This window comes from Chlorocebus sabaeus, chromosome 9, assembly GCF_047675955.1.
Source record: "Chlorocebus sabaeus isolate Y175 chromosome 9, mChlSab1.0.hap1, whole genome shotgun sequence".
Classification (NCBI taxonomy): Eukaryota; Metazoa; Chordata; class Mammalia; order Primates; family Cercopithecidae; genus Chlorocebus; species Chlorocebus sabaeus.
Window position 1 is genome coordinate 80,514,604 of NC_132912.1, and position 14,074 is coordinate 80,528,677.

Genomic DNA, 14,074 nt, shown 5'->3' on the forward strand with positions numbered 1-14,074 from the left:
GAGGCCATTTGTATTCCTTCCATGGACTATTCACACCCCCCAGGTCACAAAGAGCCTTTGAAATCTAACTTTGAGTGAGGCAAAAACTAATCAAGATGGTCATTTGAAAGCATTAAGAATAACCCATTTAGTCAGAACATGATTTCAGTCATGTTATTTATGCTTCATTGTATTATGGTCTCCATAACCATTTATATTTACAAAGCATTTTATGATTCTTTTTGTTTGTAACAAAACCTCAGTCACAGAGAGTGTTGCCCCACCTTTTATAAATAAACTGAGTTACAAGGTGCTTAAGAAATATATCATTTATTTATGAGGCAAGAAGGCTATAGAACATTAGTGACTCTGTAATCAGGCCTGCTGCTTCGATGGATCAATGAGAAGTCAGGTCACCTTTTCCACCAAGGCACTTGCAGATCTATTCATTACTCATCCATTTATCAACCACCACTCATGTGCCAGGCAGTCTGCAAAGACACTGTGTTAAAGAGTGGTTGAAGTCCATGTCTGTGTGACTTCATCTCTTCCCAATGCCCCTTTCCTAGACCTAGGTTCTAAACTCTAAAACTGACGAGCTAAATCTGTCTGGGCAAGTCCCTTTACCTCTCTGAACTTCAGACACCTATTTTACCAAAATGCTGCGTGGGCCAAATGATAATTGACCTGACACAAAATAGACCTTCAGTAAGTGTAAAGTTCAATCTTCCTCCTGGCCAAAACTGCCTGTTTCAGAACTCACTTCTCTTTTCCCTTTAATCCTCTTTTTGTATGTTAGTAAATATTTTAAAAAGAGAGAGGAGAGAGGAATTTCAGGGTCTTTTCATAGTCTATGGCATTATGAATCACCCTGAAAGGTAAGAAGCTCTTACGTTTATGTTCTATTGTTTACCTTACAGCAACTTATGCCATTTTCTCCCTTAATTCGGTAGCTATGGAGTTACTTAGAATATCCTTTTAAAAAACAAAACCACATAAAAGTAATGAATATTTTTGCCAATAAGCTTCTCTTCTCATATTAAACCATTCTTGTTTTTTATAGGGTCCTGTTGTCATGTTTTTAACAATTTGGGTTCTGAATTTTTAACACAAAGTACAGTATGAGAGTCTACCAAGACGTTACTTTTTAAAATGTGTCAAAAAGTCACTTGGACAGAGTGTGAAAACAGATTTGCAGGTTTCACCCCGGGTCTGCCTAGTCAGGAGGCCAGCAATCTGTGGTACTAACATGTAGTACGGTTGTTTCTTACGAACTGGCCAGGTTGGAGAACATCGCATTAGGAGCTAAGAACTCTGCAGATGTGAATGTGATAGAGGCATTGCATTTGTGCTGCAGATTATTTTGTTAAGCTTTTTTCTGTGATGTATAGGATGAGACAAAACAAAAGATTCTTGGTAATATATTGCTGCTTCTTTGACCTAATTAGTAAGGACCGTTTTTAAAATCTAAACACATATGAGTTCAGTCCCAGAAAGAATATTGGCACTGTTCATTTTTACATTATCAGGCTTTATTACTATTTGTCTGGAAATCTGACTTCTCTGATACATTTTTATCTTATTTTATTTCTTTATTTCTTTATTTATTTTTGAGACGGAGTCTCGCTCTGTCACCCAGGCTGGAGTGCAATGGCGTGATCTTGGCTCACTGTGACCTCTACTTCCCAAGTTCTAGTGATTCTCCTGCCTCAGCCCCGCGATAGCTGGGATTACAGGCACCCGCTGACACACCTGGCTAATTTTTGTATTTTTATTAGAGACAGGGTTTCACCATGTTGCCCACACTGGTCTTGAACTCCTGATCTCAGGTGATCCACCCACCCCGGCCTCCCAAAATGCTGGGATTACAGGCATGAGCCACTGCGTCTGGTCTCTGATATACTTTTAAAATATGTAATACAAAACTTCCAGAAGGCATTTTATATTCTCATGAAAGTTAAAGTCATTTTGTGTAAATGTTCATTAAGTAAACAGTAATTTGAGTTATAAACACATGGACATAATAGATTTCACTGTGGATTAAAAAGTAGGAAGATTAGAACCACTTTTTCACATGCATTTTTTTTTAAAATAAAAATAAAACTAGGCCAGGCCCAGTGGCTCACACCTGTAATCCAAATACTTTGAGAGGTTGAGGCAGAGGATTGCTTGAGGCCGGGAGTTCAAGACCAGCCTGGGCAATATAGCAAGGGCCAGTCTCTACAAAAGAAGTTTAGAAATTAGCAGGGCATGGTGATGTACATCTGTAGTGTCAGCTACTCAGGAGACTGAAGTGGGAGGATTGCTTGAGCCCAGGAGTTCAAGGCTGGAGTGAGCTATGATCATACCACTGCATTCCAGCCAAAGTGACAAAGTAAAACCTCATACCTAGTAAAATAAAATAATAAATTAAAAGAACAAACAATAACCAGTCTCTACTACTATGTGTATTTTATAGCAAGACTTAAAGAACTATACAGTTGTTTGATATGAAGAGTGTCTGAGTCTTATTGATTCCCAGTTGATTTCTTCAGTGGATGCTCCTTTAGCACCTGCTGTGTGCCAGGTCTCAATATCAAATGTCATTTAGTTTAATATAGTTTAACTATGGCTACTTCACTTTTTAAAACATACTAATAATTTTATTAGACTCAGAAGCCTTAGGGGAAGGTACTAATGATGCCGAGCAATGCGGCCACAGTCAGGGTGTGAGAGTTAGCTGAGTGTGGAGGGCCCTTGCCTCCTTCCCTCTTGGAGCCTCCTTCCAGCTGTCTGGGGATTTAGTTCTCTATTTTCCAGCACTGAGCTAAGGATATTTCGTTTTGTATTTCACCTTCCTTTTTTAAAAGCAAGAGACAGGGGAAAACATGTTTAAGTTAAATGTGTTAACACATTAAAATGTTATCTAGTGTTTTATTTACATACAATATTTATTAATGCTAATCCTATTAATGGTCACGTAATTTTCAGATCCTAGGAATTATGTAGTGACATTACTGACGGCTTTACCTCCTCCTCTTGCCTTCTCACGCTTACCTACTATCTACGTCATTTATTTTTTTAACTTATGCAATATCCTAGAATTTCATAGCTTAGCCGTCAACTGCAGCCCTTTAAGAGATTTTGCCTTTCTTTACAAAACAATATTTAAGTAATACTTTTTGTATATTTTTGTAGTTTTCTTGGCCTTTATTCTCAGGGAAAAAAAAACTTATAAATATTTTAAGCACACAAACAGGATGAAACCTGGTTATAAGAAACCAGAGAGGGCTGGGCGTGGTGGCTCATGCCTGTAATCCCAGCACTTTGGGAAGCCAAGGCGGGCACATCACTTGAGCTCAGGAGTTCAATACCAGCTTGGCCAACATTGTGAAACCCCATCTTTACTAAAAATACAAAAATTAGCTGGGCATGGTAGCGCACAGCTGTAATCCCAGCTACTTGGGAGGCTGAGACGTGAGAACTGCTTGAACCCGGGAGGTGGAAATTGTAGTGTGCAGAGATCATGCCACGGCACTCTATCCCAACAGAGTGAGTGAGACCCTGTCTCAAAAAAAAAAAAAAAATAGAATGCTGTTTCTCCATTTAATCATGTAGACACCTGGAAATCTGAGTGTTGAAGAAGGCAGTGTATGTGATTCTATTTAAGGAATAGTACATGGAAATGCTAAATGTCCCCCTTGCATACAGCAATGCCTGAAATTCCCACATTAGTTGTGTCTTTGAGTTGGGGCTTATCTTCAAAATACTGTTAAAATGTATATTGAAGGTCAATAACCATGCAAATTTTAATGGTGTCAAAAGAATTGCTAAAAGCTTTGAAAAACATGGACACAAGACAGAGGGTCCCCGAGCTGCTGGGAAATTCTAAAATGTGTCAGAAGTTGAACGTGGAGGGTACTGATCAGCTTCTCCTGGGAGCTTCTCTGTTTATATAGTTAGAAATCTGAGCATTTCCACTTACAACTTGTCTGCTGCATCTGAAATGTACATGTTCACTTTATATTTAGGGTGGCTTTAATGCCTTATCAAAGGTGATAGAGTATAGCTTAAGTGTGGTCAGCCTGCCTCTAATACACAAAGTGGCAATCAAAGGTGACAAAGTATAGCTTAACTGTGGTCAGTCTGCCTCTATTACACAAAGTGGCAGTTCTTCTCAATTCAGTGCTATCATCGTTTTCAAGGGTGTTATAGCTGTTTCTTTCTACTTTTAATCCTCACAAATGTGTGCACATATACCTAGAACTCTCTCACACACAGAAATAGCTAAGAAGTGTACAATACTGCCATTCCCCAAAAGATGCCTCAGTTCCTCTGGTGAGTCTAGACTGATCTTGAGTAAATTTCATACTCACAGGATACACAGCTTGTTGTAAGCAGAATTAGGAAATCTGCCCCATTTGAAGGATGTAATTTCATGGTCGTGTCTCCTTAAATTGCTAGCACCATAAGGAGTCCTGAGCCATTTTGAAGGAGAACATAATGACATCTTTGTGGCTGAAGTGAAAAAATATCTGCTTAGCTGATGATGATATGTTGTATAGCAATTTAGATAGATAATCAGAACTTTCTCAGCTGCAGTGTGAGTTATGAACTTGAGGAATCCACTCTCTTAAGTAAGCCAAATCATGGAGAGGGAACTATATTTGTTCTCTATGGAAAACGTTTATCTCCTTTCAGTTACACTGAATAGGTAAAAACTCCTCCAGACTGTAAAAACTCCTAAGCAGACTGATTCTTTCCTGTTTTTCTGTAGGAAAACTTTCTTTTTAAAAATTCTGGCTGGGCACGGTGGTTCACGCCTGTAATCCCAGCACTTTGGGAGGCTGAGGCAGGCGAATTGCCTGAGATCAGGAGTTTGAGACCAGCCTGACTGACATGGTGAAACACTGTCTCTACTAAAAATACAAAAATTAGCCGGGCATGGTGGCACACGCCTGTAATCCCAGCTACTTGGGAGGCTGAGGTAGGAGAAGCTTGAGCCTGGGAGGCGGAGGTTGCAGTGAGCTGAGATCGTGCCCCTGCACTCCATCCTGGCCAACAGAGAGAGATTCTGTCTCAAAACAAAACAAAACAAAATTCTTTGTTTTCTTTTCTTTTCCTACACTATGATTTCAGTGTTTAGGTTTACAGAGAAGAAGATACTTGAGGAGGCAAAAAGGAGTAAAATTCCAGTTCCTTTTTTTCTAATAGTTACCGTTTTTAATTAAAGAAGAAAATAGTTCTATAGTCATTCTTCCATTTGGGAAATCGATGTTTGATAATAAAAGTTCTGTCGGTGGCTCATTTTTAAAATCTGGGTTGAACCTGTTTCTCTCCTAGTTGATAATTTGATCCTCCCATCTCAGAGTATAGTGGTTGATCCATAAAATGAAAAGATGTATTGATCCAATTACCTAATCATTCATTTTGTCATTCTACAAATTTCTATTTGAAATAAGCCATAATCTCAGCCTCACATTATCTGATAAAGGAGGCAGAAATGTTAATAGTGAAGGGACAGTGGGACATGTGCAGTATGTATCTGAGGTATGAAAAGAGGCCTATAGGAGTAATGAACAGCAAAAACAACCCCCTATCCCCCAAAGTTTGGGAAATTTTTTCCTTTATTTTGTTAATAGGTAAAACAAGCGCAGCTATATCAACTCAAGAGTAATACTCCTTGTTCCCTACCCTCTTATCTCCCCTCCCCAATTCCATTTCCTGTTCCTCTGAGGTAACCATTGCTAACAGCCTAGAATGTTTCTTCTACGTATTTCTTATGAAAATATACAAACATGGCCGGGCGCAGTGGCTCGCACCTGTAATCCCAGCACTTTGGGAGGCCGAGGCAGGCGGATCATGAGGTCAGAGATCAAGACCATCCTGGCCAACATGGTGAAACCCCGTCTCTACTAAAAATACGAAAATTAGCTGGGCATGGTGGCGTGCACCTGTAGTCCCAGCTACTCGGGAGGCTGAGGCAGGAGAATCGCTTGAACCTGGGAGGTGGAGGTTGCAGTGAGTCGAGATTGTGCCACTGCACTCCAGCCTGGCCACAGAGTGAGACTCCGTCTCAAAAACAAAAACAAACAAACAACATGCAGATTACATTTTCCCCTATAAAGGATCATCCCATGCACATTGCTGTGCATCTTGCTCAGGTGTACAGCGATTTCTGCAGGTTATACAGAGCATTCACTGTCTGCCTGGCTCCCTCCCTCCCTCCAGGTCTACCCTCTAGTGTCATATCTCAAATCATCCTGTTCAAATGAGAACCTCTCCTCCCACCCCCACCCTCCCTGGTCACATTCTATTCCCTCACCTTGATTTATGTTTTCTTCGTATTTGTTTAGTGATGTACCTACCCCTCTTTATCCCCTATTAGAATAAAATTTCCATGTGAGAGTGACTTTAATTTCCTCTCTACCCTATCTCCAGTGATTAGATCAGTGCTCTACATGGTGGTCCCTCAGTAGAAACTTGGTAAATGAATGAATTGGAATCATTCTGTTTACTAACCACAGGAATGACTAGAATATGGGTAAACTGTTACTTATGTAACCATTCCCTTATTGATAAAGATGCAAGTTCTTTCAGGCTTTAGTCTTTATAAGCAATGCTGCTGGGTGCTGTGGCTCACGCCTGTAGTCCCAACACTTTGTGGGGCCAAGGCGGGGGATCACCTGAGGTCAAGAGTTTGAGACCAGCCTGGCCAACATGGTGAAACCCCGTCTCTACCAAAAATACAAAAATTAGCCGGGTGTGGTGGCCTGTGCCTGTAATCCCAGCTATTCAGGAGGCTGAAGCAGGAGAATCACTAGAACCGGGAAGGCAGAGGTTGCAATGAGCCGAGATCGTGCCCACTGCACTCGTGAGCGAGAAGGCGAGATCTGTCTCAAAAAAAAAAAAAAAAAAAAAAAGATGTCAGTAAATGGTATTGCTGGGTCCAGGGTAGGTGCATTTTCAATTTGAATAGATGATGCCCAGTTACACTGTTAAAAGATTATTGCCATTCATACGCACCTGCAATAATGAAAGCACTTATTTCCCTGAATTTTTCTCTGATAACAAGATGTTATTAGTGTTTCATTTTAGCTGATCCAAGAAGTGGGTGTGGAGGGAGATAGTGTCTCATTATAATTGGCATTTCCATGTAAATTATCCAGTTTGAACTTGTAATATGTTTTATTGACCATTTTTCAGCTTCTGTGAATTGCCTGTTTATAGTATTTTGCTATTGTCTATTGACTTGTCTGCTATCCTGTTATTAATACATTTGGTATTAAGCATATTAATCTTTTATTTGTCAGGTGTGGCTATTTTTCCAGTCTACTTTTTGTTTTTCAAGTTTACTCTTTTTGTCATGGAAATCTTTACATTTTTATGTAGTCAAATATATTACCTTTTATATTAGGCTTCTGGATTTCCAGTTTCGTGTAGGAAAGTTTCCCCTAACTAAAGCTGAACCATATTTTCCTGAATTTTTTGATAAGATTTTAATTTTTTTTTTTTTCTTTGAGATGAGTCTCACTCTGTCGCCCAGGATGGAGTGAGTGGCGTGATCTCAGCTCACTGCAACCTTCGCCTCCCGGGTTCAAGTGATTCTTCTGTTTCAGCCCCCCAAGTAGCTGGGATTACAGGCACACGCCACCACACCCAGCTAAATTTTGTACTTTTTAGTAGAGATGGGGTTTCCCCTTGTTGACCAGGCTGGTCTTGAACTCCTGACGTCGTGATCTGCCTCGGCCTTCCAAAGCGCTGGGATTACAGGCATGAGCCACTACGCCTGGCCAGATTTTAAAGTTGTCTCCTAAGCAAATGGAATTTTTTATTTATATACAGTAAGATGTGATTTAGCTTTGTTTTTCCAAATAGATTTCCTATTATGTAAATACCATCTTTTAAATAAATCATCTTTCTCCCACTTATTTGAAATTTAAATATATGACCTTGATTTAAATATAACTTAAATACATAATACATATATAAAAGTAAATATATGTGGATTTATATATATACAATATACATATTTAAACTTGAATCTATTTCTTGATTCTCTATGATTGTCCCCCAACCTATTTGTCTATTCCTATGTATAATTCTTATATTTCTATAATGTGTGTGTTTAACTGTTTATGGTACTTCTGAGTAAATTTTAATATCATATAAGATAAATTCTCCTTCACAAACCTACTTTTGCAAAATACTCTTGCTAATCTCAAACACTTATGCTATAAAAAAATTTTTTTTTTTTTTTTGAGGTGGAGTCTTGCTCCGCCGCCCAGGCTGGAGTGCAGTGACCGGATCTCAGCTCACTGCAAGCTCTGCCTCCCGGGTTCACGCCATTCTTCTGCCTCAGCCTCCCGAGTAGCTGGGACTACAGGCGCCTGCCACCACGCCTGGCTAACTTTTTGTATTTTTTAGTAGAGATGGGGTTTCACTGTGTTAGCCAGGATGCTATCGAAAACATTTTTAATTTATTCCAATGAAGCCCACCAGAAGTAGGCATAAAATTTGGCTTTGAAACACACACACACACACACACACACAACACACACACACACATCTGGATGCACTATGGGGGATAGACAGGAGTGAGAGAGGTGAGTTGGTTGGGAGGTGGTCTTAGCAATTAGGCAAAGCTAAAACAGGGCCTGAACACCCAGGTGACAGGAGGGTGAGCCATGTCCAAAAGAGAATCAACTGGACTTGGACTTTGACCATTTGTAAAGTATGAAGGAAGCTGAGTCATAACTATCAGAGTGAAGGGGTGAGCAGACTGTAAACCCTTCCTAGAGTTAGGACTATGGAGGAAAGTAGTTTTGGAGGTAAACTGGAGGGAAGAAGATGTATCCATGTGTGGATAGGTTGAGTTCCATGCATGAGAGCCATCAGTAGGCACGAAGAAATTGGTGATGATGATGCTAAACATTTGGATAACTTTAAACTATTTGAAAGAGGTTTTTAAATTAAGTTCTGGAGCTTTCAGGGATACTTAAGCTCTTATTCACTTTCTTATGAGGCCTCACTTTTTTTTTTTTTTCCTAACTCATTTCTACTTTTGGCAGCTTGGGGGCAAAGTATTGTAAATTCCCACTCTTGTTCTTGAAAACTGGGAATTAATCCACAGGTGGTAAAATGTCAGTTCTTGAAAATGTTTGTTCCCACTCAGTAAAAATATTTTCTACAAATACTTATATTAATAGTTTTATAATATTTTTGCAAAACCCAATATTTTATGGTCACTGCCATTTTCTCTTTATCATAAAAACTGTTTAGGCTATGGAGTATAAATGATTTTGTCTATTAAAATGATGTATCATCTGGGCCCAGTGGCTCATGCCTGTAATCCCAGCACTTTGGGAGGCTGAGGCGGGCAGATCACCGGAGGTCAGGAGTTCAAGACCATCCTGGACAACATGGAGAAACCCTGTCTCTACTGAAAATACAAAATTAGCTGGGCGTGGAGGCGCATGCCTGTAATCCCAGCTACTCGGGAGGCCGAGGCAGGAGAATTGCTTGAACCAGGGAGGCAGAGGTTGTGGGGAGCCAAGATCCTGCCATTGCACTCCAGCCTGGGCAACAAGAGGGAAACTCCATCTCAAAATAAATAAATAAATAAATAAGCATCATTTTGACTTAAGGTATGTTGTAGATACGCTTATTCTCATGGCATTTTCTTTCATTTGTCTTTTCAGAACTTGATAGCCCAGAAGAGTTAGGGAAAAAGCGTATCTGCAGGATTATCACAAAAGATTTCCCCCAGTATTTTGCAGTGGTTTCACGGATTAAGCAGGAAAGCAACCAGATTGGTCCTGAAGGTGGCATTCTGAGCAGCACCACAGTGCCCCTTGTTCAAGCATCTTTCCCAGAGGGTGCCCTAACTAAAAGAATTCGAGTGGGCCTCCAGGTAATGTTCACAAAAAGTTGTTTCCCTCAGTATGTGCAGAGAGCATGTGAGTGCATGTTTTGCTCTGGAAATAGTTATTCTAACTCATCCTTAATGATACTGCTAATTGGGCCATTTGGGGAATCATTTACTTATTTCAAGTAAAAAGCACCAAGTATAAAGTTAGCTTACTGGCTTGTTAAATAAGATACATATTTTAGGGTGGTTCTGTTTAAAAGTCTCAGTTGGTTTCTGATGAAAAATAATGTTTTCAATCATAGGTTATTGGTCTCAGTATGTGGAACAACATACCAAGCCATGGTTTAAGATAGGCCACATCATAAAAATCACTTAGAGTGAAGCCTGCAAGCTTTAGTGTTTTCATTTGATTGAAGTAAATCATAAATACTGGGTTTTATCCAAACCAATTGGAACTTGATTTGGTTTGGAAAGTTGACTGGAAATCTTAGAAAAAAAAAATTTTCTTATATTTATTTCAGCTAGACCTTAGTTCTTTTTTTCCTTACTGAATAAGGAAAATGAACTAAAGTAACTTAATTGATGTTATTAATATCGTAACTAATAGTTTAACTGAAGGTTCTGTTCTTCTCGTGGGGCTGGACTCCCCTGCCCAATGGAGTTACTGGGTTTTGTTTGTTTGTCTGTTTTGAGCCAAGCACACTGAAGTCCTGAAATGACCTCGATTAAGTACTTAGCCCTAACGAGACCACCTTACATTTCAGGGGTATGAAGCTCCCTTCACCTGCCTCCCATATCAAGTTATTTTACCAAATAGAAAAGAAACCAAATGGTAGAAGAGGGGCTTAGTCAACTAGAATTGAAATCTTTTGAAATTTTGAATGCCTTTTTGTTATTAACTCTGAAAGCCTCAGTTTTTATGTGGGTATGAGTTGTCTTTATGAGGTTTTACTGAGGGTCCTGCATAGGTTTAAAATATATTGGACTCAGCATTTATTGTCCTTTGATCTGGACTAGACTAAGAAACTTGTATGCCGTGAGACTGGATCCCCTCTCTTTCCTGCAAGCCAGTGCTATTTGTGTTCTACTGGGGAAATACTCAGACTGACCAGTTCCTGTCCTAGTGTTTGGTTTTGTTTATTCATGCTTTCCTAAAATAGTAAGAAAGGTTAAAAAAGACATGGGGTTTTTTTTTGGTTGTCTGTTTTTGTTTTTTCCCTTCTCACTTAAAAAGTAAACTTCCTGAATGGGGCGGGGAGTCACTTTCATTTAAAGTCCTTTCTCTGTCTCTAGGCCCAGCCTGTTCCAGATGAAATTGTGAAAAAGATCCTTGGAAACAAAGCAACGTTTAGCCCAATTGTCACTGTGGAACCAAGAAGAAGGAAATTCCATAAACCAATCACAATGACCATTCCGGTGCCCCCGCCCTCAGGAGAAGGTGTATCCAATGGATACAAAGGGGACAGTACACCCAATCTGCGTCTTCTCTGTAGCATTACAGGTTTGGTTAAGTCACTGCTGTACTTCCTATTGATTCCAAAGATTCTGTACAAAGACATAAAACCTTTGAAATGTCCATGCCAACATTATAAGAGAAAATAAAAGAACAAAACATTTTACTTGTCCATCACCTCATCCCTGGTTTCCCGAGGATCATTTCTTTAAGATCTTGGTCTCATGACTCATTTAAAATTTAGCGATAGCATCTTTCCTATTAAGGTTAGCATTAGTAGACGTATCATTGAATCTCCTGGAGCATCTAGGTAATTTCTAGATTCAATCTAGGTAATTTCTTGGTGACCTAGACAGAGGTAATGGACCTAGCAACATACTTTAAACTACAAGGAAATTGGGTGGACTTTGGGAAAAATACATATCCCACAGAGCACTAGTAATAGGAAAATGTTGAGTACATGGTTATTCTCACCTACTGTACTCCTCACCAGTGTAATCCGAGAGTTTAAACATTCAGGGCTCAGAAGAACACATTTTGTGATAAGCACCTGGAATCCAAAGCTCAATTCATCCTTTGATTATCCTAATCTGATTTTTAACTTCAATTCCAAGATTATTAAATATAGGCTTTGTTTCTGTTCTTCTTTTGTTCTCCAAAGAGTAATTTTAATGGCTGATGCCCCTTTTTACCCTCGGTAATTAATTATACAGAATGCAATGTACAGACTGAGCTGTTTCTTAACTTTGGTAGTTCTTACCTTTTTAAAGAGTGAGAGGCTGGGCGTGGTGGCTGACGCCTGTAATCCCAGCACCTCAGGAAGCCAAAGCGGGCGGATCACCTGAGGTCAGGAGTTTTGAGACCAGCCTGGCCAACATGATGAAACCCCGTCTCTACTAAAAATACAAAACTTAGCTGGGCGTGGTGGCAGGCGCCTGTAATCCCAGCTACTGGGGAGGCTGAGGCAGGAGAATCCCTTGAACCCAGGAGGTGGAGTTGGCAGTGAACTGAGATCGTACCATTGCACTCCAGTCTTGGCAACAAGAGCGAGACTCCGTCTCAAAAAAAAAAAAAGAGTTAAGAGACTTAATTATCCATCTGAAACAACAAATCTTTGCACTTACACATTGCATTTATAAAATACACTTATAAATTGTGGCTGCCCAAGTTTAAGCCATTCATTAGTACCCAGACAAAAAATAAGGAATTTTTTTAAATTTAATAACATCTTACAAGGAAATCACAATAAGACTGGTAAAAGTATAGAAGGAGAGTAGAGAGGAAAACTACCTTTAGTACACACTATTAAACTGAAGGTGCTGAAGTTTTGCCAGTTAGTGGCTATGCAGAAAGAAGAACAGGAGATGATGAAAATTTTACAAGGGGCATCTCCCATGATAAAGTGAACATATTTGTTGTTGTTCTCTCAGGGGGCACTTCGCCTGCTCAGTGGGAAGACATCACAGGAACAACTCCTTTGACGTTTATAAAAGACTGTGTCTCTTTTACAACCAATGTTTCAGCCAGGTATGGAAATAAAGGATTCCAAAAAGCAGTAAGGAATTCGTTTTTATTACCTTTTGGAAAGTAAAAATTGTTGTGTTCAATACTAAAAAAAAAAAATGTTGTGAGAAAAAAAATTCTTAGTATTTGCTTATCAAAATTATCCTCAAATGACAAACACCGGGTTTCTGTGTTTGATACATGGAAAAAACATCTTTGCTATTTAAATGAACAAGTTAATAACATTTTGGGTTAGTTCCTTTATATATTCTGATTTTTTAAATTGTGAGTCTTTTTAAGATTTGGCTTTTAAATGGCCACATTTTCATACTTCTGTTTTTCGTTTTGCTCAGATTTTGGCTTGCAGACTGCCATCAAGTTTTAGAAACTGTGGGGTTAGCCACACAACTGTACAGAGAATTGATATGTGTTCCATATATGGCGAAGTTTGTTGTTTTTGCCAAAATGAATGATCCTGTAGAATCTTCCTTGCGATGTTTCTGCATGACAGATGACAAAGTGGACAAAACTTTAGAGCAACAAGAGAATTTTGAGGAAGTCGCAAGAAGCAAAGATATTGAGGTACCTTGTTCACAAAAACAAGTTCATTTCATTACATGAGATATGGGGTTTTATTTTGTGGCCTTAATAGCACTTACTATAAAATAACAAGTGCATTATTGATTTTACTTTTACTTTAAAAAATGTGATATAGATTAATACTCAAATTTTTTTTATCTTTTTTTTTTGAGACAGAGCCTTGCTCTATTGCCCAGGCTGGAGTGCAGTGGCGCAGTTTTAGCTTACTGCAACCTCTGCCTCCTGGGTTCAAACAATTCTCCTGCCTCAGCCTCCCAGGTAGCTGGGATTACAGGTGCCTGCCACCATACCCAGCTAATTTTGTGTATTTTCAGTAGAAATGAGGTTTTGCCCCTGTTAGCCAGGCTGATCTCAAACTCCTGACCTCGAGATCCACCTGCCTTGGCCTCCCAAAGCACTGGCGTTACATGAGTCACCACACCCGGCCAATACTCAAATTATTTTAAGTGTCTTTGGTGCTGTCTTAACTGGTTAAAACATAGTACTCATGAATTTAAGTTATGGTCTCCATTTTCTTGTGGCCACTTGAGTTACCTACTTTCCAGAATCACTGTTTATACACATTACTATGATTTTCCTTTTTCAAACCCAGTGAACATGTAAGAATCTAACAGTCCAAAAAAAAAAAAAAGAGATAGCTTTCAAAATCTATACAAATAAGTGATTGATGTCAGGCACATTATTAAATA

General features: G+C 39.3%; 1 protein-coding gene across 14 annotated transcripts in view; it reads left to right on the plus strand.

Annotated features, from left to right (window-relative positions):
* Positions 1-14,074, plus strand: part of ANK3 (ankyrin 3) — a 703,328-nt gene that overhangs the window by 634,422 nt on the left and 54,832 nt on the right. For all 14 annotated transcript variants that reach the window (XM_007963375.3, XM_073019120.1, XM_073019128.1 and 11 more), the window contains 4 exons: positions 9,660-9,871; positions 11,123-11,330; positions 12,713-12,809; positions 13,139-13,367. In XM_007963375.3, the coding sequence (XP_007961566.2) occupies positions 9,660-9,871; positions 11,123-11,330; positions 12,713-12,809; positions 13,139-13,367 (746 nt within the window). The remainder of the gene's footprint in view (positions 1-9,659; positions 9,872-11,122; positions 11,331-12,712; positions 12,810-13,138; positions 13,368-14,074) is intronic.